The sequence below is a fragment of the Chrysochloris asiatica genome, unplaced genomic scaffold (assembly GCF_000296735.1).
Source record: "Chrysochloris asiatica unplaced genomic scaffold, ChrAsi1.0 scaffold00067, whole genome shotgun sequence".
In the NCBI taxonomy this organism is placed as follows: Eukaryota; Metazoa; Chordata; class Mammalia; order Afrosoricida; family Chrysochloridae; genus Chrysochloris; species Chrysochloris asiatica.
In genome coordinates, this window is record NW_006408585.1 from 8,008,941 (window position 1) to 8,035,999 (window position 27,059).

At 40.8% G+C, this 27,059-nt stretch overlaps 1 protein-coding gene across 2 annotated transcripts in view; it reads left to right on the forward strand.

Annotated features, from left to right (window-relative positions):
- The window catches only part of RTN1 (reticulon 1), a 317,230-nt gene that overhangs the window by 273,265 nt on the left and 16,906 nt on the right, over window positions 1-27,059 (forward strand). The window contains exon 1 of one of the 2 annotated variants that reach the window (XM_006864593.1): window positions 6,620-6,985. The exons of the other annotated variant lie outside the window; for it this stretch is intronic. Coding sequence (XP_006864655.1) covers window positions 6,925-6,985 — 61 coding nt within the window. The 5' untranslated portion in view covers window positions 6,620-6,924. Of the gene's footprint in view, window positions 1-6,619; window positions 6,986-27,059 lie in introns of those variants that run through there. 2 annotated transcript variants of the gene reach the window in all.

The following is a 27,059-nucleotide window of genomic DNA, read 5'->3' on the forward strand; positions in this document are numbered from 1 at the left end:
TGCTGGAGAACACATGATAGAATTTTGCAAGACCAATGGCTTCTTCATTGCAAATATCTGTTTTTAAACAACATATAAGATGACTATACAGTTGGACCTCACTAGATAAAATACACAGAAATCAAACTGACTACATCTGTGAAGACAGCGGAAAAGCTTCATATATATCATCAGCCAAAACAAGGTCGTCAGGGGCAGACTGTGGAACAGACCACCAATTGCTCACATGCAAGTTCAGGCTGAAATTGAATAAAATTAAAACCATTCCCCGAGAACCAAACTATGACCTTGGACATATCCCACTTGAATCATCTCAAGAATAGATTTGATTCATTAGACACTAAAGATCTAAAATCATAAGAGTTATGGGATGACATCAAACACATCATACAGGAAAAAAGCAAGAGGTCATTAAGAAGACAAGGAAGACAGAAGAGACCAAAATGGATGTCAGAAGAGACTCTGAAACTTGCTCTCAAGTATAGAAATGCTAAAGCAAACAGAAGAAATGAGGAGGCAAAAAAGCTGAACAGAAGATTTTAAAGGGCAGCTTAGGGAGACAAAATTAAATATTATAACGAAATGTACAAAGATCTGGAGTTAGAAAACCAAAAGGGAAGAACACAGCATTTCTCAGAGAAGCTGAAAGGACCGAGGGAAAAATTTAAACCTCAGCTTGCAGTACTTAAGGATTCTATGGGTAAAATATTGAACAATGCAGAAGGCATCAAAAGAAGATGGAAGGAATACAATCACTGTACCAAAAAGAAATGGTCAGTGTTCAACCTCTTCGAGAGATAGCATATGATCAAGAGCCAATGATACTGAAGGAAGAAATCTGAGGAGCACTGAAGACATTGTTAAAGAACAAGGCTCTGGGAATTGATGGAATACAAATTGAAATCTTTCAACAAACTGATACAGCAGTGAAGTCACTCACTTATCTATGCCAAGAAATTTGGAAAACAGTTATCTAGTCAACTGAATGGAAGAGATCCATCTTTGTATCCATTCCAAGGAGACGTGACCCAATCGAATATAGAAATCATAGGACACAATCATTAATACCACATGCAAGTAAAATTTTGCTAAAGATAATTTTTAAATGGTTGCAACAGTACATTGACAGAACTGCCTAAGGTTCAAGCCAGAGTCAGACAAGGACATGGAATAAAGGATATCATTGCTGATGTCAGATGGATCTTGGTTGAAAGCAGAGAATAGCAGAGGGATGCTTACCTGTGCTTTATTGACTACGCAAATGCTTTCACTTGTGTGGATCATGACAAGCTATGGACAACATTTCAGTGAACTAGTATTCTGGAACACTTGATTGTGCTCATGAGGAACCTGTACATAGACCAAGAGGCAGTTGATCCAACAGAACAAGGGGACACTGAATGGTATAAAATCAGGAAAGGTGTATGCTAGGGTTGTATTCCTTCAGCATACTTATTCAATCTGTATCTGAGCAAACAATCCAAGACGCTGGATTATATGAAGAAGAGCGTGGCATCAGGATTGGAGGAAGACTCATTAACAACCTGTGATATATAGATGGTACAACCTTGCTTGCTGAAAATAGAGAGGACTTAAAACACTTACTGATGAAGATCAAAGACCACAGCTGTTAGTATGGGTTGCACCTCATTGTTAATAATGAAAACAAAATTCCTCACCACTGGACCAGTAAATAACATCATGATAAATGAGAAAACATTGAAGTTGTCAAAGACACTATGGTGGTGGTGTGCTGTAGAGTCTGTTCAGACTCATAGCATAGGATTTCTGAGACTGTGGTAGTTTTGAATTGCTGACCTTGAGGTTAGCAGCCGGATTTGACTAGTAACCATAGGCTACCAGAACTCCTTTGAAGGACTTTGGCAGTGGGTAAACCTAAGGTTATAATCCCTTTGAGAATGAGTTTTCTTTATTACATTAAGAGGCCATAAAAAGGAGCTCTGGTAGTGTAGTAGTTACGAATCGGGCTGTGAACCTCAAGGTCAGCAGTTCGAGACTACCAGCTGTTCCGTGGGAGAAAGATGAGGCTTTCTGCTCCCATAAAGATTTACAGCCTCGGAAACCCTGTACAGGGGTCGCTATGAGTCGGAACCGACTCCACGGCACATTACCACCACCACCATCAGTGTAGAATGTGTTTTAAGGCAATCACCTTTGGACTACAAAAACAGCAGATTAGCCATTGAGAAGCAAACAAAAACGAAGGAAATAGATACCACACCATGTGACCTCTCCCAGCCTGTCCCCCACCCCCCCAAGCCCAGAGAGAAATCAAGCCTTCACCTTGAGTCTGGACCCTGATTTAGGACTTTTAGCCTTCTAAACTATGAGAAAATAAATGTTTGTAAGACACCTGCTTGTATATCTGCTATAGCAGCACTAGACAGCTAAGACACACAAACTTCTTGAAGACTGGAACTTTGTCTAGAACAGTGCCCAGCACACAGTAGGTGTTTAATAAATATTTGTTGATTAAATGTATCTTTCTAGGCTTAACTAGTTCTCATCAGTAAAATCCTGGTGGTACAGGACAAAGACATGATACAGCCACTCTGAGCATCACAATCTTCAACATTCATCCTGATCTGAAATGAGACTACAAAACTTAACTGCTTTGCTTTTCGTTTGAGCAGCCTGCCTAATGCATTTTCTCATCCTGGGAAATGAAGAAATCACTTCCTCTCCTGGCATGTAGTTGTTGTTGTCAGGTGCCATCGAGTCAGAACTGACTCATAGCGACCCCATGCAAGGTCCATTTTGTGATCAATAAAACATAGTCCAAGAAGTTGGACACAATCTACCCCTCCACTTGTGGGAGAACTTGTTCTGTCTGCTCTTCATTGTTAGAGATGTACTGCTTTCAGCTTGCAATTCACAATGGCTTTGGCAATGTGACGGATATTGAATGTTCAGTAACCATATTTATTTACTATCCCCTTCCAGACTTTGAGCCGACGACCTGGGCTATCATTGAGCTGACAGTGCCTCCTAGTGGCCAATGCTCTAAGAATTCCCCGCTAAAAGGGTCAGGGCACCAACAGCTCACCTGAGTCTTGTCCAGTTGTTTGCTGTCTAGTCCAATATCATGCAGCGAGAACTCTCGCTGATAAGATTCTCATCCTGTATCAGTATATTTAGTATTTTGCTGGCTAAATTCTCAAACATGACCAAGATAATGAAAAAAAATATTGTGTGTGTGTGTAAGGAATGCAAATACAGTAAAGTCATGGATGTCTCCAGAGATCAGTTTGAAAAAGTGCTTTATAATAATGTTTTCAGTATTTTTCCCATCAGTCCTGTGGGGCCTGCTGACACCCTCCTCTTGTCACCCAGAAGTGCCAAATCATCCTTCTGGAGTCATACTGAATAAGCTTCTGCAAAAATAAGTTCAGATGTGTTGCACAGATACATAGAGAAGCTCAGTCAGTTTCTCTAGAAGCTCATATCCTGAAAAGAATATGCATGATCCCAAAGATGGTCCTTTAAAGCATGTATCTAAATCCACTGCCACCAAGTCAATTCCAACTCATAAAGGACCTAGAAGACAGAGTAGGACTGCTCTCTATGGTTTCTGAGGTAAGCCTTTATGGTAGCATCTTTCTTCCACTCCCATTGAGCAGCTGGTGGGTTTGAACCATCTAGATTCCTGTGATCCTACAAGATCAGCAATGGACTGAGAACCACAAGTTTCAAACCCACCAGCCACTCCTCGGAAACTCTATACAGGATATCTATGAGTCAGAACGGACTTGACAGAACTTAACAACAACAACCTTACTGTTAGCAGTCCAGCACTTAATCCACTGTGCCACCAGACTCTTTAAAAAAGTATATATGCTTTATAAAATAAAAATCAAATTGGGTCTATCAACATAACTTTAAGATTACGGTTCTCAAGTCCTTGCTTGTGTAGGATTGTGTGCAGATTGAGGGCTGAGAAAAAACGCCTCTGGAGACTGTGGAAGAATTCTGAAGAAGGTTAGACTTCTCCTTGAGAGAAAGAAATCCTGTATAATGGGTAAAGCCATTCCACAACAAAATGAAGTGGGAAGTGTTTCTTCCAGTGCCTAGTAACTCTTCCTTCCATATTGTCCCTGAGGCATCCTCTGTCCTTATGCTTACTATCTCTTGTGTCCCTCAAGGGACCTTCCCTCCAGCAAGACTCTTTTTCAGACAATGATCCCATTCCTGTTCTTTCTCTGCACTATTTCTACCACTTCCTCTTCAAGAGCTACGTACTCCCCTTGTCCATTCTCTCAAGGTCTTGCTATTGTTGTTATATGCCATGGAGTCAGTTCCAACTCATAGTGACCCTGTACAGGGTTTCCGAGGCTGTAAATCTTTACGGGAGCAGAAAGCCTCATCTTTCTCCTGCGGAACAGATGGTAGTTTTGAACTGCTGACCTTGCAGTTCACTGCCTGATTCATAACCACTGCCGTACCAGAGCTCATTTGAACTGCAAGGTCGCTGGTTCAAGCTCACCAGCTGCTTCTTGGAAACCCTATGTAGGGTTACCATGAGTTGGAATCAACTCGACGGCACTTAACAACAACAACAACATATATATTATATATATAGGAGTCCTGGTATGACGCTGTGGGTTAATGCGCTGGACTGCAAAGTTGGTTTGAACCACAAGGTCAGCGGTTCAAGCTCACCAGCTGCTCCTTGGAAACCCTATAGAGGGTCGCTATGGGTTGGAACCAACTTGAAGGGACTTACTTAACAACAACAACAACATATATGCCTCCAGTGCTGCATCAGTTTGTTGGAAGATTTCAGTTTGTATTCCATCAATTCCTGGAGCCTTGTTTTTCACCTATGCCTTCAGTGCACCTTGGACTTCTTCCTTCAGCCACATTTGCTCTTGATCACATGCTACCTCTTGAAATGGTTTAACATCAACCATTTCTTTTTGGTACAGCGACTCTGTATTCCTTCAATCTTCTTTTGATGCTTTCTGCATCATTCAGTATTTTGCCCGTGCTGTTATTGTTAAGTGCCGTTGAGTCAGTTCTAACTCCTAGCAACCCTGTATAGGGTTTCCAACGAGCAGCTGGTGTGTTTGAATTATTGACCTTGTGTTTCACAGTCCAGTGTTGTGCCTACAGCACCACATAAGGAGTACATGTTGTTGTTGTTAAATGCCGTTGAGTTGATTCCAACCCATAGTGACCCTGTATAGGGTTTCCAAGGAGCAGCTGGTGAGCTTGAACCACCAACCTTGCAGTTCAAACGACTTTTCAGTCTGACGCATTAGCCCACAGCACCACACCAGGACTCCAAAGATTGCATAGACTCCTTCAATACTGAAAGTCGAGGCTTGAAATTTTTCGTCGGTTCTTTCAGTTTGAGAAATGATGACCTTGTTCTTCCCTCCCTCAGGTTGAAAGGCACCCAAAATACGAGTACACTATATGCTTGATAGAGTAGAGGGGCAGCAAAAAAGAGGAAGGCCTTCAACGAGATGGCATTAGCACAGTGGCAGTAGCAATAGGCTCAAGCATAGCAACAGGTGTGAGGATGGCACAGGATTGGGCAGTGTTTCATTCTGTTGTGCACAGAGTATGAGTCGCAACTTCTCAATGGCACCTAACAACAACATTATACACATTGCCCATTTCCCAACCCTTAATATCAAAGATTGTGTGATTGAGGGTGAATGTTCTCTGCTTTGCTTAACTTGGTTTCATGTCCCCATGGCTGAGCACCCTTGGAGTGCCTCTCTGCATTGACCAACAAACAACTCAGTATGCCAGAGTCAAAGGGCTTTGAGCTGGGGTCTGCTGTCCCCACATTCTGATACGCATTTATTCATTCAATCGGCAAAAAGAGCAGAAGAGGGGCAGATACACAAGCCTTTTGGGTCTGAGCGGTAGGATTCCTCTCCAATGATGGTTGCCAACAAAGTCTCGGGTAACCGTAGACTATTCAACGGTCCTAGTGTGGCGCTGTATGATAAATACTGGACTGCTAACCATAAGTCTGGTGGTTCAAACCCACCAGCCACTTCTCCGAAATCCCGACGCGATGGCACTTAACAACAGCAACAGCATTCCATAGGCATGTGAGTGGGGTTGCGGGTGGGTGTTATCTGCCAATACTTTGTAAGATACAGGCAATCAAAATTCAGTGTGCCCAGAATTTTAAGAATTAAGGAAGGAAGAGGATGAACCCTGCGGACAATTAGGGGGCCTTATGCCAAACGCCTAAGGAGCTCTGGTAGCGTAGTGGTTACGATTTGGGCTGCGAACCTTAAGGTCAGCAGTTCGAAACTACCAGCCGCTCCACGGGAGAAAGATGAGGCTTTCTGCTCCCGTAAAGATTTACACCCTCGGAAACCCTGTACAGGGTCGCTATAGGTCGGAACCGACTCGACGGCACTTAACAACAACAACAATGCCAAACGCCTGACATTTGTACTGCCATTGACTATGTTTCGTCCAACAGGTTCTTGGGTTTCTGAGAAATTTCTAGAATATGTACATTTCCAGACAAGAACAACCCAAGGTCCTCTGATTCTCCTCCCCACTCTTCTCTCTCCGTGCTCCTTCTCGTCTCGCAAACCTCCCACACATTTGTGCATTCCCTGTCAGAACCGGTTTCCAGGTCAGGACCCCCAAGACCCCCTAGCCTAAGCTCTCCAGTTGAGCCGCGCCCGCCTCCTTGTGCGCGCAGGCGGCTCCAGGCCCGCGCGGAGCCGCGCTGCGCTGATTCGCTACCGCGGAGACTGCGGTGCCTTCGACGCGCCCGCCCCTCTGGCACGCAGGCTGGTGCAGCCTCAGTCTGTCTGCAGCCGCGCGGCGACTGCGAGCTAAGGCGCTGCAAACCCGGGCAGGAACGCTTGAGTTCAAGCTCAGCGCCCCCGAGGAAGGCACCCGCGAGCTCCCAAAGCCCGCAAGATGCAGGTCACTGCCGACTCCACCAAGATGGACTGTGTGTGGAGCAACTGGAAAAGCCAGGGTATTCTCTTTATTTCAGTACTGCATGCCTGCGGCGCACGGGAAACCGGGACCCGGACTCGTCCATTGTGCATCCTTTCACCTGTGGGACCTTTGCATGCTATATACCAAAGAGCTCTCCATTGTGGGGGAGTAAACCTCTTATTGCAAAAATCAAAATTGATGGTGTTTTGTTTATTTTTTTTCTTTCCTTTTTTGTTTTTAATTTTACCCCCACCCCCACCCCTATCCCTTTGTTTTCTTGTTGTACTGCTAGTATTTTAAATAATGCATCATCTGCCTCCTTCCTGGGGGAGCTGTTTTGGGATCCGTTGATTATTCAATACTTGTTTAATCTCTTCTCATCCGCTGAATACAATGCATCCCCATGCAATTATTTCTGCCAGAAGGCTTGAATATGTTGATAGAACCATTAGCTGAGAAGACTTTAGTGCACCCTGTTATGAGGGACACACCCATCTCAGGGTTCTTATTTGTGGCCACACAAAGGAGACTGGAAATGCAGAGTAGCTCTTCGAAGTCTTGAAGATATGATGGCGTAGCCACATATTAGGATAGACCACTTGGAAATATTTCGGGGTGTTTGTCTGTTACTGAGATAACTTTTAACTTCTATGTATTAATAATGGGTATTGGTTTGGAACAATTGGAGGGAAATAAAAAACAGTATCGGTTGCCTGCTAGTAAAACAGATTTATTTTGTTAACAGTCCATATTAGCACTGGGTGTGGCCGCCCTCCAGCCTCGCTTAGATTGCTTTTCAGCCATTTTTATTCAGCCTCATATTTCACACATCCATCTCTCCTTTGTTACATTAAGATTCTGTACTTCACCTCCCTCAATTAATGATGAGGTAGAGAAAGAGATCATTTGCAAGAGTGGATTATGCATGTTAAACTTGGGTGTTTGTAAAATGAAGTGTCTGATATTTAACATATTTGGTTCTGAAGAAGGCACGTTTGACTAAGCCTGCCGGGTTTTGCAGCATCCCTCAAGGGACCCAGATTACTCGGTATCAATTGCTGATGTTTTTTTAAAAATCTGACCATCTTTCCCTTGTACTTTTTTTTTTTTTTAATCACAGAAAAAATAGGATGCCTTTTCATCTTTCAGTGCCCCTGAGAGCATTGGTGGTGGTGGGGGGGTGGTTAAGCAAAGAAAAAGTAAACATAAACCTGGTAAGGGCTGCTTTGCTTTTCCTCCTATTGGTTTGGATGACAATGATACAAAATGCAATCGTCTAATTTGAATTATGTGGTAATCTAGTCTATTGGAAATACAATTGTTCGGAGTGACTTGATGGACTCAAATAAATTTAAAAGTCAGGCAATAAATGTATGGCCATTAAGGGGCACGATTTTAGAAAATGATGGAATACCAAACCCACTGCCATCAAGTGGAGGGCAACTCAGCATCCCTACAAGACACATCAGAAGTATCCCTTAGGGTTTCAAAAGCTGTCATCTTTCTGAGAGCAGACCATCACATCTTTTTCCCGCAGAGTGCCTCCTGTGTTTGAACCACCAACCATTTGGTTAGCATCCAGATGCCTTAGCCACTGAGCCACCAGGGCTTCTCTCCTAGGTGGAATAGCAATATGCTTAATAGGAAAGGCTGCTATGGCAATTCCTTGTAACATTTCACTCCTGTTACGTGTTTAGACTCACCCAGTTTCTTTGCTATACATGCTTGACAAACAACTGGTTTGCTATAGTCACAAGTTTATTTGGACACAGTTTTAAACTGCTGGTTTGTGTTGCCTCTATAAAAGGTGGCCTTTTTTTTCTATTTTATTTGTGTAAGAGAGAGGATCCGTGCATCGATCAGTGAATGATGTGCCTCAGTTGACCTCACTAGTAGTAAAATAGGTAAATGACTCATGGGCATTTATAATCAGAAAATAATACAAAATGGAATCTTGTGTCCATTGAAGACAATCATTTTCATTGCCATCATACAGCTAGTTGTGCAGATTCATTAAAGACCACCATTAAGGGTCTGTGATTCACAGTGACCTTTGATAGACTTTAGTACCATTGATTTGCCCTTGTCAGAGAAAACAAACCCATCACCTTGAAAATTAACTAATAACTAGGTGGGTGGGTGAGTGGGTGTACATGCCCAAAAATGATAAGTAAATTATTCCCCCTTTCACAATAGTGGAAAAACTTTTTCATATAAACCAAATCTACAGTAAGAGTTTTTGTTGTTGTTTAGCATTTTTAATATCTCTTCTTCACTTTAAGTCCCATATCTGCAAAAACACTTATTCTACACACTGGCTTTACGTAGAATCACCTGGGGAGTCTTAAAAACAAAAAAGATGGCCTGAGCCTTCCACCCTTAGACATTGTTACTCAAACGGGCCAAGCATCAGTAGTTTATAAAGCTCCTCAAATGAGTTTAATTCTAACCCAGAGTTAGAGCATCACAGTAAAGGTCCTGCTTACAAATGATGGCATGGAGTGATTTAGGAGCAGTTATGAATGAAGTTTAGGACAAGTCAGTGTAGCATCCTGGATAATGTGCTCTGGAAACGAAAGAGGATTTAAGTTTTTTTGGAAGCGGGATAAAGAATATGAACTTCATGTTTCCTCCATATGATTATATATTCTGTGGAGACATTACAGCAGACTGAATACTTCATGAAGACCCCACTGGAACTAATTATGTGTTGTGAAAACTGTGGTGCACATGCAAAAAGAACCTTATATTTATTTTATCAACATGAAAGGATTTATGACTTACCATCATTTGTAATAAACAAGACTGTTTAAAGAAATGGTGTCTAAAGTCCACCTTACACTACATTGCACAGCTTCTCTTTCTTGCAGTTTTTAAAAAAAATGAATTGACCAGAACTCTTTTTGACTCAGTTAAAATGAAATGAGAATTAAGCAGTAATCTAGTAAAACACCTGTTGTTGTTGTTGGAAAGTGCTGTGGAGTCGGTTCTGACTCATAGCAACATGTTTCCGAGAAGAGGCTGGTGAGTTCGAACCACCAACCTTGTGATTCAAACCGACCTTTCAGTCCAGCAGTACCAGGATTTCACAATAAAATACCTAGAAAAATCAATCAATAAATAGAACACCGAGATAGATAGTAATCCTATGGATAACAACAATACTGTTTACTGAACACTTACGGTAAAGTCTACTTGCATCATTGCATTTTATCTTCACAAATCCTATGAGGTTTCAGTTTTATTATTTTATTTCCACTTTCCAGGTAATAAACTGAGGTTTTCTCCAGGGCACACAGCTAGTTAGTGTCAGAGGCTCGATCCCAGCCTGAGCTGCCTGATCCCAGAGCCCCTGACTTTTCACTGCTCTACCATCTGCCTCTGAGATGACTTTTTTCCTCCATGACTTTCCTAAAAATATGAACAAGCTCTGGTAGCATAGTGGTTACGAATTGGGCTGTGAACCGTAACGTCAGCAGTTCGAAACTACCAGATGCTCCATGGGAGAAAGATGAGGCTTTCTGTTCCCGTAAAGATTTACAGCCTTGGAAATCCTGTACAAGGTCACTATGAGTCGAAACTGACTCCACGGCACACAACAACAACAACAACAGGTAATGGTAGGATATCATGTTTGATAAGGTGGAGGGTCAGAGAAAAAGAGGAAGACCCCCAACAAGATGGATTGGCCAAGTGGCAGCATCGATGGACTCAAGCGTGGCAACAGTAGTGAAGTTGGCCCAGGATCAGACAATGTTTCATTCTGCTGTGCATAAGGTCGCTATGGGTCTGTACCGACTTGATGGCACCTAACAACAACATTAACCCCTTACATTTGTGTAGTTTTTATTTTGCTAAACACCCGCTCATTTGAGCTTTTCAGTTTACTTGATGGATGCTATGAGGCTCAAAGAGGCCAAATGACTTACCGAAGGTTTTATGGCAAATGGCAAATTAAATAGTAAAATGTGACATTCTTGGCTTAAAGTCTAGAATTCTTTTCCATCTCAGCATTCACTATTTTGAGTTACAACATCCAAACTCTCATATACCTCTTCTAAGATATATTTCACATAAGTTATCCCTTTACAGAATATGGAAAAAACAATTTTTGGCAGCAAATTTTAGTTATCTTGATCAATCTGTACCATTTTTGTCATTTCATGTTTATCATCAGTTCATCATTCTAAATTCTCTATAAATATTCCCTAGGTGCCATTTGCTGCCCTGAGTTCTTGTTACATGTGCTAGCTTACCTCAACCCCAATGAAATGAGTGTTACTTTCATTTTGTAGATGAGGAAAATGAGGGTCTTAAGATAGAAAAGGTCAGTAATTTGTCTACAGATGTAACTGGATTCTGAATGCAGGACAGTCTGACCCAAAAGTTTACACTTTTTCTTTTCTTTTGGTGAAAATCTATACAGTCATACGCCAATGCAACCTTTTCTACTCACACATTTCTGTGACGTTGATTACATTCTTCAAGTTATGTGGACATTTTTACCATTCTTCACCAAATTGTTTTACCGCCATTAATTCACTCCTCCCTAAGTTTGTCATGTGCGGGAGAAAGATGAGGCTTTCAGCTCCCGTAAAGATTTACAGTCTCAGAAACGCTGTACAGGGTCAGTATAAATTGGAACTGGCCGCCAGCACATAACAACAACAACAAGAAGAAGCTTGTCATCTAACCTTTCAAGTTGTCATTATGTATTTGATCTCCCATAGATATTTCTTTAACTGAGCACAGTGCTCAAAACTGATACTCTATACTAAGTAAGCTAAGCCATTATTCAAAGAGGAGTCCTGGTGTGGCGCTGTGGGTTAATGTGCTGGACTGCAAGGTTGGTTTGAACTGCAAGGTTGGCGGTTCAAGCTCACCAGAAACCCTTTACAGGGTAGCTGTCAATTGAAACCGACTTGACAGCACTTAACAACAACAGTTGTTTAAAGAAAACTTCAGGAGACAGTTTGGGAAGTGCAGTTGCTCTGTACGATAAGCATTGGATTGCAAACCACAGGGTCGGTGATTTGAGCCCAATAGCTGCTCTTTGGAGGACAGATGAAGCTTTCAGCTCCTGCAAAGATGTACAGCCTTGGAAATCCTATACAGCATCTCTATGAGTCAAAACAGATATGATATCACTTAACAACAACAAAAACAATTGTTTGGTTCAAAGAACATTACAAGGGATAGTTCTAGTTTATCTAAGGGCAATAATTTTAGGGATCATCCAGCCTTAATGACTCCAGAAAGCCTAGATTCTATTTATAATTTAAAATTCTGTTCCATAACCTTCCCCCTTTTGATCAGAATTCGTCTATAGAAACACTGATCAAAATGATCAGTAATGTTACTTCCAGCAAGTTGGCAGACTTGGCAGATGCTCTACATAAACCCTCTACAACAAAGATATGAGAAACAAAATAAAATATACACAGATGAAAAGTCTAACACCCTGAACTTCAGAAGAAAGGGGAGAGAGATGGATGAAGTGCTTGCTAGGAGGAGAGGCCAAGCAAGGATGGTGAGAGAGGGAGACGGACTGATGAACGGCTGGCCAGACGCGCTGGACAATCTTATGAGCAGCTTTGGCAGCAGAGGGAGGCCTGGCATTTGCATAGAAGAGAAAGGGTGTGATTCCTTCTTTTTCCGCATGCTTATCTGGTGACAAGAAGTATGACCAGCCCCCACCCTCATCCAACCCCAGTGCAGATTCTTCTCTCTGGGAGTTCAGAGCAGAATGATTGGGAGCCATGCCAGCAGGAGGTGGGGGCCAACTGTGCTGCTTTGGTGTGCCACTTTGGTGCCAGGATTCAGGTGGACTGGACTCCAGACATATAAAAACCACAGAGCCACCAGACCAGCATTTAACCTGTCACTCTAGCTTCCCTGTGGTCCTAACAGACACTGAAACCACCTTCATCAAGGCCCCCTATGAACTACTTCTGGACTGAGTGCTCTAAACACAGATAACGCCGAAGCCAATGGGAACTCCATCTAGGTCCAGGATCTCTGCTGTCACATCCACTTTGTGAGCTCTTCAATTGCAGGAGCACCCCATAGACTTCTCCCCTCTGGGTCCAACAACTGCACTGTATTTTTACAAATATGACAACCTCACAATGCCCCGTAGACAACAGACAATTTTAGCTCACATGAAGAAACAACAGAGAATGGATCAAACAAATGACCAAGATATAGAGACAGAAGACATTTCTGAGGTAGAAAAGGAACTAACGGAAAAAGAATTCAAAAGAATGTGAATTAGGTATATTCAAAGGATCAATAGGAAAGCAAAAGAGAACACAATAAAAGCTTTATAAGAACTCAGGAAAACACTATAAAAACAAATAGACAAAATAAATGCAAATTTTGAAACAGTACAAAACCTGCAATTAGAAATCCAGAAAATTAATACTAAGATCTCAGAAATCGAAAATACATTGGAAGGGCAAAGGAGTATACTCAAAACAATGAAAGCCTAAATTAGTAAGCTTGAAGATAAATCATCCAATACTAGTATGCTAGAAGAACAATCAGAGTAAAGAATGAAAAAAGTCCAAAGAAAGCCTAAGAGTTATATAGGACATCATGAAGAGGAACAACTTATGGGTGATCGGAACTCCAGAACAAACACACAGAAAGTTGTCAGAATTGTTGGAAGAAAACTTCCCTAACATTGTGAAAGACAAGAAGATAAGCATACAAAAAGCTGAACAAACATCAGACAGGATAGATCCCAAAGGAAAATCGCCAAGACATATCATAATCAAATTTTCCAAAATCAAAGACAAGAAAAGAATCCTGAGAGCAGTTTGGGAAAAAACAAAAAATTACTTGAAAAGGAGAACCTTGATAAGAATAAACTCTGATTTCTCAGCAGAAACCATGCAGGCAAGAAGGCAATGGAATGGCATATACAAAACTCTCAAAAAAAAGATTACCAGCCAAGAATCATAAACCCAGCAAAGCTGTCCCTCAAATACGAAGGAAAACTAGGACATTTCCTGATAAACTGAAATTAAAGGAATTTGTAATGACCAGACTAATATTGCAAAAATTGCTAAATTGTATTCCTTGGACTGAGAACCAACAACAACAGCCTGAGATTACCATTCATGACAACACCACCCAGAACTCAATCCAGATATAGATATATTGATAAAGAAGTATTTAAAATAAAACAAATCTATAAGACTAAAAATAGGAAACCAGAGATATCAATGTGTAATGAAGTCAGCTACAAAGCAAAAAGAGGGAATAGAGTAGAACTTCTGAATGGCAAGGAAGTCAAGTATATTTCAAGATTTAACAGACTGTTTTAAGCTGGAAATTTTAAAATAAATTGCAGGGTATCCGCAAAGAAAAATAATACACCTGCACATCAAAATAAAAAAAGAAAGAGAATCAAGAAGATTTAGTAACCATTAACACAACAGAAATGAAAATGAAAAGAAAATCTACAAACCAAACAAACTCAGCACAGAAAATTATGTGGAACAAAGAATCCAACAGTACCACCAAACACAAACACATAACACACACCCACAGAGAAAGCGAAAATCCATACCTAATACACTGAATGTAAATGTATTAGTCACACTGAATGTAAATAGGTTAAATGTACCAGTCAAGAGACATAAAGACAAGAATGGATAAGAAAAAAAGACTCTTCAATATACTATCTACAAGAGACATATCAGAAAGATCGAGACAGCCTAATGCCCATCAACAGAAGAATAGTTTAACGAACTTTGGTACGCATCCATATACCCAATGGAATACTACAAAGCTTTGAAGAATAATGATAAATCTGTGAAACTCTTCACAATATAGTTGAACCTGGAGGACATTATGCTGAATGAAATAAGTCACTCACAAAAAGACAAACTATATGACACCAATGTGAAAAAAAGTTTTCTTGATAAAAGAAACAACAATGGTTGTGGAGGGGGGATTATTCATGGGCTAAAGAGTAGACACATGTTAACATGGGTGACAGGGCAGGCAACATACAACAAGAAGGAAGTTAGCAGAGAAGAGATGAAGGTAGCAGGAGACAAAGGAATGCAATCGTTAAAGTGAACAGAGGTAAATACCATTAACCTCTGTACGTGGAAGGGGTTGCAACCATGAAGAAGCAAAGTATATGGTTTGTTGAATGTAAAACTGATGATTTGCTCTGTAAACTTTACTCAATTTACAGTAGAATGCTTTTTTAAAAAAAGATCAGTAATGCTAGTTGTTGGTTGGTAAGTGCTGTCGAGTAGGTTCTGACTCATAGTGACCTGTGTAGGGTTTTCACGGAGCAGTTGGTGGGTTTGAAAGGCTGACCTTTAGGTTAGCAGTCCAGTGCTTATCCAACAGCACCACAGCACGGCTCCATCCAATTCATCTGATCTCATGATAAAAGTGGCAGTTGCTCATGGAGGTAACCAGACACAAATCGTCCCAAATCTACACTTTTAACTATTCTACTATGCTACCTAAAGGAGAGGAAAACAAAGTTTGGCCACAGCCATCCACCAACATTGAATATTCAGTTTGCACTCTAAAACAAATTTTTTCCCAGATTTTACTGCACTTAACAAATTACCCTGGTAGAACCCTTGGTAATATAGTGGGTTAATACCAATCACATGTTTAGGACTACCTATCAGATCTCACTTTGATCTGTGTTAGAGCTTCTGTAAGTTTGAGAAACACAAAGAAGTGTGAATGAGCAAGATCAAGGCTCTAAGGTAGATGGGTAAGGTTTCCCAATGACATTTTTGTAATATCCTTCAAGAAATTTTTGTTACCCTTGTAGAATGAGGAAAAAATCCCTCAGCACAATTTTCCTGACCCTTTTCTCATCAATGCAGTTTTCAATTTCCTTAAAACTTCATAATAAGCCCCCATAATCATGCTGTGTTTGAGAAAATCTATCAAGACTACCCCTTTGGGATCTGAAAAAAAAACCAGTTGTCATAACTTCTGAACTGGACTCTGTCTTAAATTAAACTGACTCAGCAGATCCCCTAGGAAGCCACTGTTTTGATTGGACCTTCTTTTGAAGTCACCCTAATGGAGCCCTGGAGTCCTGGTGTGGCACTGCCGGTTAATGTACTGGACTGCGAGGCCTATTTGAACTGCAAAGTCAGCTGTTCAAGCTTACCAGCCTCTTCTCGGAAACACTATACAGGGTAGCTATGAGTGGAAACTGACTCGACGGCACTTAACAACAGCAACAATGATACTAAGTACTAAGACCACCCACTGTATCACTGAGAGAATTTACCAGCAACCATTCACTGATCACTTTTAAACACATTGTTTGGAATAAACTTGTAAATGTATACAGAACAAAGATGCAATGAAGGATTATTCCTTTTCCTTTGCCTATTTCTTTCTGTTCAAAAAACATTTTTTGCCTCTATGGACTTGCTAAAAAATCTGATACATACTCTTTTTTTAAAATGTTTTGTTGCAAATTATGTGATAGTTTACATGAGAGAACATTAGTTATACACTCATCCTATCCTATATCGTTTAATTGCCATGGTTACAGTCCCCTCCATGCATCATCAATTAACCAAAGGATATATACAACCTGCAAGCCTGCCGCCCACCCCCACCCCACCCCCGGGTCTAAGGTTCCCAGCGGCTCCATCTCTCCACATCATTGTTTCTGCCTCCATGGCGTCACTGCTTCTCTGGGTAGGGTCCCGCTCTCCGCTCTTCTCCCTTGATGGTCCCAGGGACCTCTGCTCCTAGACTGAAAAGTCAATCACTCCCCTCCTTTTGCTACATAATGTTTACCTTTACATTTCTACCCCTCACAAGCAGTCCTGATAACAATTATTCACTATTGTATCACAAGAGACCTATCCGCATTTCCTTTCATCAGCCCAGCCTAAACGGATTGGATACTACTCAGTGGGGATTCTACCTTCCTCCACGCCCTCTGGATCTAGGTTCCCTCTTGAAAGCTTGTAAGCCAGTCACTTCTTGCCTTTGAAGCCCCTCCCCCCCCCCCCACTTTGGGTAGCCAATGTCCAAGTTGCCCATCCCTATCTACTCTGTGTGTGGAGGGGGTGGGAATGATCCTCGTTGTAAAGATTTGTTCCCTCTTTGGAGCTACTGCATCCATAGGTGTAGGTCAAGTTCATCAAATTGTATCAGATTACTCTTCTTTCCCTCTTCTGTCTTCTTCTAGTTGAGCTCTGATCATCCAGTCATTGAAGCCAGGTCCAGTGGGTATTATCTGCACGTATGGGTGTTCTTGTGCATATGCCCTCCCTTCTTATCAGCTGGACGCTTCACTCTCCACTCTAGCCCTCTGTGGCTAAGTCACTGACTCTGGGCCCAAGAGTCCCCCAGTCTTGCCACACTGCTGACCAGCCAGGTCTCCACCCAGATTCACAGGATATATATTCATTTTTAAAAAGAGAGCCAACAACTGTTTACCTCTGTGGCTCTTCATTACTTCCATGTAATAAATAAATATATATTTATTACTTCCATGTAATAAAAATAAAATTGAAAAATAAAATGATGCCTTTTTTAAAGGCATGGCACATGTTTAAGATTTTGTGGCTAATTATAACCAGTGACCAGCAGACCAAATGAACTGGCCTCATACTTTGATCTGATTAGAATATGTAAAGACAAAGTAGATGAAAACATCCATTAATTTAATACCTTGAAAATTACATGCTTCAATTACCATGTGTCCAAAGCTGCTATTTCCTTCCTGGGGTTATCTCTCCCCTTGACCAGTTGCCCTGGAGAGACTGGTCCAAGTGAACCCCCTTAGCAGAATTACTTAAACATCTAGAAATAGTGTTGGCGTTTTTCTCCTGATAGTCGTATTGGCTACATTTAGAAGGTATGAAAGAATGACTTTGAAAATTGAATTCCTGCAGGAGTCCTGGGGTGGCACTGTAGGTTAATACACTGTGGGTTAACCGCAAGATCAGTGGTTCAAGCTCACCAGTCACTCCTCAGAAAACCCTACACAGTATCGCTATGGGTCAGAACCAACTTGACAGCACTTAACAACAACATCATACAAGCAAAAGTTCCTCCTAGCAGATACCACTATGGATTCTGGGCTACTGGATTACCATTTAAAGACTGAATTTATATGTGAGATTTTCCCATGATAAACAAAACACATGGATTAATTTACTAGAAGATGTTATCTTTAAATACCTCCATATGTTTTAAGCATTTTATTGCATTTACTTTCATTATGTTTCTCTAGTTTTATAGTACAACAGGAAAAGTTACTACTGTCTTTTATTGTTAACATTTTGTGGTGACATTTTGTTTGTCCCATGAAAATCCATCAGAGGCCTTTCTATTAATGCTTTGAATTCTATAAATGCATTGAGCTGCTTAAACTCAATGTTTTCTAGTCTAATAATTGTCACAAGTTAATCAATTATTTTAATCAATTCTTAGAAGCTTGATAAAAAGTAAATAAAGGTGAATAGCATATTGTTGATTTTGTTAAGTGTCATCGAGTCGGTTCCAATTCATAGCGACCTGGTGTAGGATTTCAGAGGAGCAGCTGGTGGGTTTGAAGCACTAGTCTTTCAGCTCAAACTGACCTCGCAGTCCAGTGCATTATCCTGCAGCTCTGCACCAGGACGCCAAATAACATATTAGTTTGTTGAAATGCTGATATTACCCAAGAACAATAATTCCTTGTATTTTTTCATTAGACATTTTTGAAACCCGTCATATAGCAAGTGGGGCAGTGCCACCTGAAATCTGGACTCAGATGGAATATAAATGCATTTAAGGATATGGTGCAATCAGGAAGATAATTGTACACAATTTATAGCCATTTTATATTACATACTTATGCCAGATTTTGCTGTACATATAAAAATTCTAAGTTCATTAATTTTTAATAAACTTTCTAAATGCTGTAGCCACTACCAGTTCATATATGTGAATACATTTAAAAGAGTATCCCATAGTAGCATAATTTTTTATACTGGTGGTGGTGGTTATGTGCCATGGAGTCGGTTCCGACTCATAGCAACCCTGTGCAATCTGTATGGGAGCAGAAAGCCTCATCTTTCTCCCACGGAACTGCTGACTGTGGGATTAGAGGCCCAACTCGTAACCACTAAGTGAAGTGTTGTTAGGTGCCATCAAGTCGGTACCGACTCATAGTGACCCTATGCACAACAGAGTGAAAAACTGCCTGGTCCTACTCCAACTTCACAATTGTTGCTACATTTGAGCCCATCACTGCTGCGTTGTGTTGACACAGTCTGTCTTGTTGTGGGGGGAGTCTTCCTCTTTTTCCAATCCACTTTACCAATACTTCGCCAGAGACTGGTCCCTCCTAATAATATACCTGAAGTATGAGAGACAAAATCTGGCCTTCCTGGCTTCCTAGGAGTATTCTGGCTGTACTTCCAACACAGATCAATTTGTTCTTCTGGCAGTCCATGGTACTGTTAATATTCTTCTCCAATACTGTAACTTAAATGTATCAACTCTTCTACAGTCTTCCTTATTCACTATCCAACTTTCACATGCATATGAGGTTACTGAGAATACCATGGCTTGGGTGTGGTGCACCTTAGTCCTCAAACTGACATCTTTACTCTTGAACACTCTTGTATAACAGATTTACTTAATGTGATACGTTGTTTGATTTCTTCACTGATGCTTCTATGAGCGTTGATGGTTGACGAAGTGAGGATAACATTAATTATAGATGAGCTTCATCTAACCTAAGATTATCAAACAAATGCAAGTATTGGTTCTCCTTAATTTAGAAATTCCTCCATCACACAAAATTGATATCAGGTACAGCATATTCATTTATTCCCTTAAAAGGTATTTACTGAACACATAAAATATGCCAGGCGATGAATATAATTAATACCTTTGTTGAACCAATAGTTGTAAGATTTAAGTTCTTTTTTTTCCCCCTGCCATAGAACACATGTTTTGTAAGGATAAACCTTTCTTGATTTATACAAGGGGGGTTCAAAATGGTCAGGGAAAAATGGAATGAAAAGATAATTAAATTTATTTTAAAGTCCAGGCTTACTGGTTAGATAGAGACTGGTGGAACCCCAAGAATATGAATGGCTCTTGATCACCCTTCAGATCTGGAGCTGAATTCACCCCCATGTTCAATTTTCAGCCAAGCATCGTATATATATAGAGAGAGAGATGGGCCAACAGCAAGAATGAGGTCTGTACACCATAGAATGGTCAGCCATACAATACAAGACCAAAAGGGCAGCATTCACCCAATGACAAAATGCAGAAGGTTTGGGGAAAAAAGACGAGTAGAAACAAAAAACACAGGAGGAAGCAGGATAAGTGACATCATATTGAGGGGATTGCAATCACTGAGATGAAATGAAGGGTAGGATTTGTTTGAATGTAAACTGTCACTCCATTCATTATAAAAAGCTTTAAAAAAGAAGGAGGAGGAGGAAAATGATAAGAAGGAAGAAAAAGAAGAAGAAAGAAAGAGAATGTGATTGTTCCGTGAACGTTTTGAAGCCCCCATTGTATAAAGTGGACCTTAGGGAATGATAGAAATGCTAATGTAGCCTAGAAACCAAGAACTAAACATACGAAAAGGCGATTGAGGGATGAGGTGGGAAGAGACCAAAGACGAACTTTCTTACAGGAATTTCTGTACATAGAGAAGGCAGTCAGCATTTCCTATCCAATCTCCTCTCTTCCTCGTCCTTCGTTCTTCTTCCTGAGACACAGAATACAACAGGACTTCAAAAAGTTCATGGAAAAAATTATAAGTTCAATCCATTTTTCCATGAACTTTATGAAGTCCTCATGAATTTCATGCTTCTTTTCTAGATGAACTATTAAGCCTTTATAACTGCCTTGGAAATCCTAACCATGATGTAGAACATTATTTCTATTTAAGTGTTAAGTGCTGGAAACTGTGTACTTGCAAATAAAAATTTGGAGCACAATCAAAAATAAAATAAAATACATGACTATTCCATGTATTTTATATTTAGACTGCAGCAAAGGATTTTCTTTCTAGGAATCTGATATCAGACTTAATTTACATGTAGCTATTAACTCAACCTTTGGATCACTTTGATTCGTCTTTTCTGTTCTTGATTGGATTATGGAAATGAGAATAACACTAGTTACAGCATTTGATGTTGTTGTATAGTGTTTCTGAGGAGTGGCTGGTGAGTTTGAGCCGCCGGCTTTGCAGTCCAACCCAATCATGTGTTTCAGTGCTCATCCTACAGCACCAACAAGACTCCAGCATTTGATATTAGTAGTCTACAAATCTACCAGTTCACCTTTCACTAAATTAGTTTTAAGCCAGTACCAGGCAAACCACAGTGTGTGCTCACACTTGGGATGCGGGGGACTTGAATGACATCACCAAAGCCCGGTCCAGTTATCAGATTGCTAGGGCACACTGATCTTTCAGAGCCTTTCACAAAATGATCTTGATTTTTGGCAAAATTATACACTAATATATGTTCTACTGAATATTCATAGAGAATATGTACTCAGGTGTTTAAACTTTCACATGACATTTCTACATTACAAGGACATTGGAAGAAGAGAGATCTTTTCTGTACTTTTGTGTACCTGAAGACTCAAAAACAAAAACACGAGTTCATGGCCATGGAGTTGATTCTTACTCATAATAGACTTTTCTACCAATGCATTGAATTCAGCTGCTTAAACTCAGTATTTTTCTAGTCTATTAATTTGCACAAGGTGGAGTTGTTTTAATCAATTATTGGAAGTGTGCTAAAAAGTAAATCAAAGTGAATAACGTTGTTGTTGTTAAGTGCCATCAAGTCGGTTCCCAATCAGAGTGACCCTATATAGAGTTTCCGAGGAGCAGCTGGTGGCTCAATTTGACCTTGCAGCCCAGAGCATTGTCGTGCAGTGCCACACCAGGACTCTCATAGCATTGCATAAGGCAAAGTAAAACTGCCTCATAGGGTTTCCTAGACTGAGCTCTGGTAGCTTAGTGTTTACGAATTGGGCCGTGAACCTCAAGGTCAGCAGTTCAAAACTACCAGCTGTTGTGCGGGAGAAATCTTTCTGTTCCCGTAAAGATTTTCAACCTCGGAAACCCTTTACAGGGTCACTATGAGTCGGAACCGACTCCACGCACATAAGAGCTACAAGCTTTTATGGAAGCTGATTATCACACCTTTCTCCCTCAGAGTCACTGGTGGATTTGGATCGTCAACCTTTTGGTTAACAGCTGAATGCTTAACCATTGCCATTTGCATCACCAGGGCGCCTTACTTGAAGACTCGTTGTTGTTAAGTGCCATTGAGTCACAGTGGTTTTGGGTTTGAACCACCAAATTTGTACTTAGCACTCCAGTGCCGCACCAGGACTCCATCTGAAGACTGTTGTTGTTAAGAGCTGTCGAGTTGGTTCCAATTCATAGCAACCTTATGAATAGGGTTGGTTTCCAAGGAGCGGCTGGTGAGTTTGAACCACCGACCTCGTGGTTCAAACTGACCTTGTGGTCCAGTGCTTTATCCCACAGTGCCACACCAAGACTCCTAAAGACTAAATGGGGTAATCTGGTGAATGTACAGAATTACTTACATCCTTTTTATGTGTGTTCTAAGGCAACTTTAATCAAATACCTTTCTTTCTGGACTGAGTACTACAAAGCTTCCCACAGAAATTTTCATCACTCTAACCAAATTTAAAATGTGAAAAGTTATTTGCACAGCAGATTTGGAGCACAGAAATCCTCCAGTCACTGAATCATCAGCACTTCGGGCCGTGACCACAAACAGCCACTGTAATTCTCCTGCCTCTCAGCTCCTGGCTGTCTTAACTGTCATTCGTAGCCTGGCATTAGTTTTTCAACATATAATCAATATAAAAAGTATTAATGAGGTACCTTGCATTCATTTTTGAACTAAGTCTTCAAAATCCAGTGTGCACTTCATACTTATAGGGCATCTCTGTTGGGATGAGCACATTTCAAGTGCTATCAGTAGCCTCGTGTGGCTATTGGGTTGTGCACTGATTCTATCCTCTTCCAAGTCCTAGTCTTAAGCATCTTCATCTCTGGAAGACTCATTTTCCAGAGTAGATTTGAGTTAATCTGCCTGAAGACACTTTATGCCATTCCTTTTCCACCTCAAATGATAACCTGTAGCCTCACCCACATATTTCCCAAATGTCTCCTTATCCATCCATTCTGTCCTCTCCTTTGAAAAGGAAGCATTATGACTAATCCCATCATCTCCCACTTTCTCTAAGATATTGTTTCATCAAATATCTACACTTTACAGAGTCTTTACTGCACCCTTAACCTCCAGATTTCACTCACCCTAAAAAGGCTACTTGAGTCCTGTTGTGGCACTGTGGGATAATGGACTGAACCTCAAGGTTGGTTTGAATTGCAAGATTGGCGGTTCAAACTCACCAGCTGCTCCTTGGAAACCCTCTACAGGGTCGCTATGCATTGCAACCAACTCGACAGCACTGAACAACAGCAACAAAAGGTTACTTTTACTCCCCAAACTACTATTTCTCATTTTCTTTATTACTTAAAACTCCCCATCACCCCCAGTTCCTTACAACGTGGCTTCCATCCCCAATACTCCTAAAAACGCTTCTCTGGTTATAAATGAATTTCCAGCCTTCGACTCCAGTGGTCCTTCCTCAGTTTCATTTCCCTTGCTCTGGTTACAGCATTCTTTACTGTTGCCTACCCTTTTCTTCTAAAAAACGTTCCTTCTGCTTAACTACTCTGACCTAAGTTATTATGGTTCCCATGTGAACACACAACTCTCTTTTTATAGCTCCACTTACTCCTTTAACCCTTAAAATATGACCTCACCCTAAAATGTACTTCATAACTTCCACTCCCATGGAATTATCATCCATTCTCATGACTTCAATAGCCATTCCCATTCAGAACACAGTTATAAGTAGCCAATCTCCTTTTATTAAATGTCAGCCCCACATTTCCAGTTACTTCCCATATATTCATCTGAGTGTCGCTGGATAGATGATATTAATGACCATTTTAATGCAGGGCTGCTCTGACAAAGCCTAAAAAGCAAATTTAACTTCCCAGCTTTAAAACAAATTAGCAAATATTGTATGTACCGCTAATTAGTCAACCTCATCTCTGATCCTTCTTCCATCTCTGCCCCAGGCTGTGTCAAAATGCCCTCTTTCATATGTCATCATGCAAAATATGTAGGTTTAAAAACAAGTAACAGTTTCTTCCCAAATCAATTCACACTCTGATTTCCTATTTTTGTCAGTGGTAGTAATCACTCATTCACTCAGGTTTGAAATGTGTTTTTCACCCTTAATTAGCTCTTCCTCCTTCCTCTCACAGCTAATTAGTCACCGTTCTTGTTAACTAAGTCTTCATAATATTTCCCTCTTATTCTCCCATCTCCTAACAAATTGTTCACCACATTTATAAATGCTTGTTGAGTTGACTCCGACTCAGAGCCAACTATAGAAGAGAGTAGAACTGCCCCGTAGGGTTTCCAAAGTTATAAAGGAGCTCTGGTAGCGTACTGGTTATGAATCAGGCTGCTAACCTCAGGGTCAGCAGTTTGAAACTATCAGCTGCTCCATGGAAGAAAGATGTGGCTTTCTGCTCCCGTAAAGATTAACAGCCTCGGAAACCCTGTGCAGGGTCGCTATGAGTTGGAACCTACTCCAGGGCACACAACAACAACAACAATCTTTATGGACGAAGCTTGCCATATCTCTGTCTCTTGGGGCAGCTGGGAGTTTCAACTGCCAACATTTCGGGGTCCTCCTGTTGTTGTTGTTAAGTGCCGTCGATTACAGCCTAGAAATCTTTGTGGGCAGTTCTACTCTGTCACATGGGGTCATGGTGACATGAAAATTGACTTGACAGTACTAACAACATCAACAATGTACACTGAATAAAGAAATTAATGTGCAAAAGGCAATACTGTCTTAGGCGTGTGATTTCCTCCTTTTCCTTCCTTTGCACAAAACAGAAAAAGTACTAGGAGGCCCCAGTGCCCCAAGGACCATTAATTCAGGCTTCTGGGAAGATCTTTTCTGCTTCCTATCATCTACCCTTAGGGTACCAGGAGTCTCTTATAGGTCCCAAAGATTTTTGCTTAAGAACATTCATTATTTTGGTGTTCTTTTCTCAGTAAACTCTTCTAAAAGGAAAATCATTTGATGAACTCATTCCAATTTTTTTTTAAATCTGAGCCAAGTTTTTATGATCCACAAAGGAACTAGACATTTATACCTAGTAGAAATGATGAAATTGTCACCCTATTTCTTTTCTTTTTTTTTTTTTAAGTTTTTATTGTGAATTATGTGATAGTTTACATGGGAAAACATTAGTTTTACATTCATCCTATCATATATCGTTTCATTACCATGATTACAATCCCCTCCATGCATCATTAAACAACCAAAGGGTACACCCCACAAGCCTGCCCCTGGTCATCAGCACACAGCCCCTCTCCCTCCCTGGGTCTAGAGTCCCCAGCCACTCCATCTCTCCACGTCATCGCCTCTGTCTCCATCTCTGGCATCACTACTTCTCTGGGTAGGGTCCTGCACCTTGCTCTTCTCCCTTGAGAACTCATTCCAATTTTGTTGTTAATGGAAAACAGCTTTTTAAATGCATTATCTCCTTCTGGAATATTTGCATAAAAAAAGAGATGAGGAAACAAGAAATATTTTGAAGGTAAGTAGGATTAAGCCAAAGGAATGAACCCCTAATGGTAGGATTCCATTGGTGGTTGGGGCAGAGAGAAGAGAAAGCTTTAGAACAGCTGGGCTTTTCCTTCCCCTGGAAACCTACTTGCAGGACCAGCCCAACTCAGAGAAAGAACATCTTTGTCGCACCTTACTCTGTGTTGTGATCCTCTCCTACTGTCTCACAGAACAAAACTGTGTCCAATGAAATGACTGTCTTCTGGAATTTTTCTGAATTAATATAATTGATGGACCAGTTGGGGCCAGAGGTAGAAAAACAAGGTGGAGAGGAAGAGTGGTAGATCAGCTCAAAAGAAACTCTCTCCAGCTTCCGATTGCTAGGGTATTCTCAATCTACTATAAAAGAGTCTTTAGACTCCCAATTTATTCTTCTGCCAGCCTGAGGCAAGTCTGCTAAGAAAGGGGCTAATTTGATGCTACATTCCTTATGTTACCTCGATAGTCTAAGGTTTGTCACCAGGCTGTTTTTGTTTTCTTTTCCCCTGTTCATTCAGCTAGTTGCCCACTCATGTATGATGGGAGCAGCAACCTGCTCTCTTCAGCCCAGGTTTCCTTTGAGTCAATGAACTGGAGTCTAATTCTACAAACGAGATGTCTCCAGGTACACTTTGCATGAAGCAATGTAAGCAAATGACACTTTTATTGAGTTTTGCATCTTTTTTCTCTTCCTGAAAACTGATCGGCAAGTATATGATACAAAACTAGTTTTCCATGCCTTGGAGAAAGAGTTTGCATACAGTCTTCAGCAAAAGCATTTGATGCTTTTTTCATATCCTGGTGATAAGAATATTTGAAATATTTCCATTTGATATGATTACATTGCAGCTTACTCTTTTGGATGTTTGTTTCTAAATTTTAAAATGGTAATAATTGAATGATAGTTGTGATTTTTAAAGTTTGTACTCAAGAAGGATATCATGCTTGGTAAAGCAGAGGGTCAGTGAAAAAGAAGGAACCACCCCCCAAATGAGAGGGATTGACACAACGGCAGCAGTAATGGACTCAAATATAACAACAATTGTGAAAGTGGTGAAGGACCAGGTACTGTTCCATTCTGTTGTGTATCAGGTCACTATGAATTGGACCTGGCTTGACCGCATCTAATAATACTCTGGAGTCATGGTGTGGCGCTGTGGGTTAATATGCTGGACTGCAAAGTCGGTTTGAACCGCAGGGTTGGAGGTTCAAGCTTACAAGTTGCTCCTAGGAAACTCTATACAGGGTCACTATGGGTCAGAACCGACTCTGTGGCACTTAAGCAAACAAATCATGATATACAAAATGGTCTAGTCCAAATGTTAGCTTCATCCATTGTTCCTTGGGGCAATTACTAGTCCCTTGGATTTGATCTTATTTTGGATGCA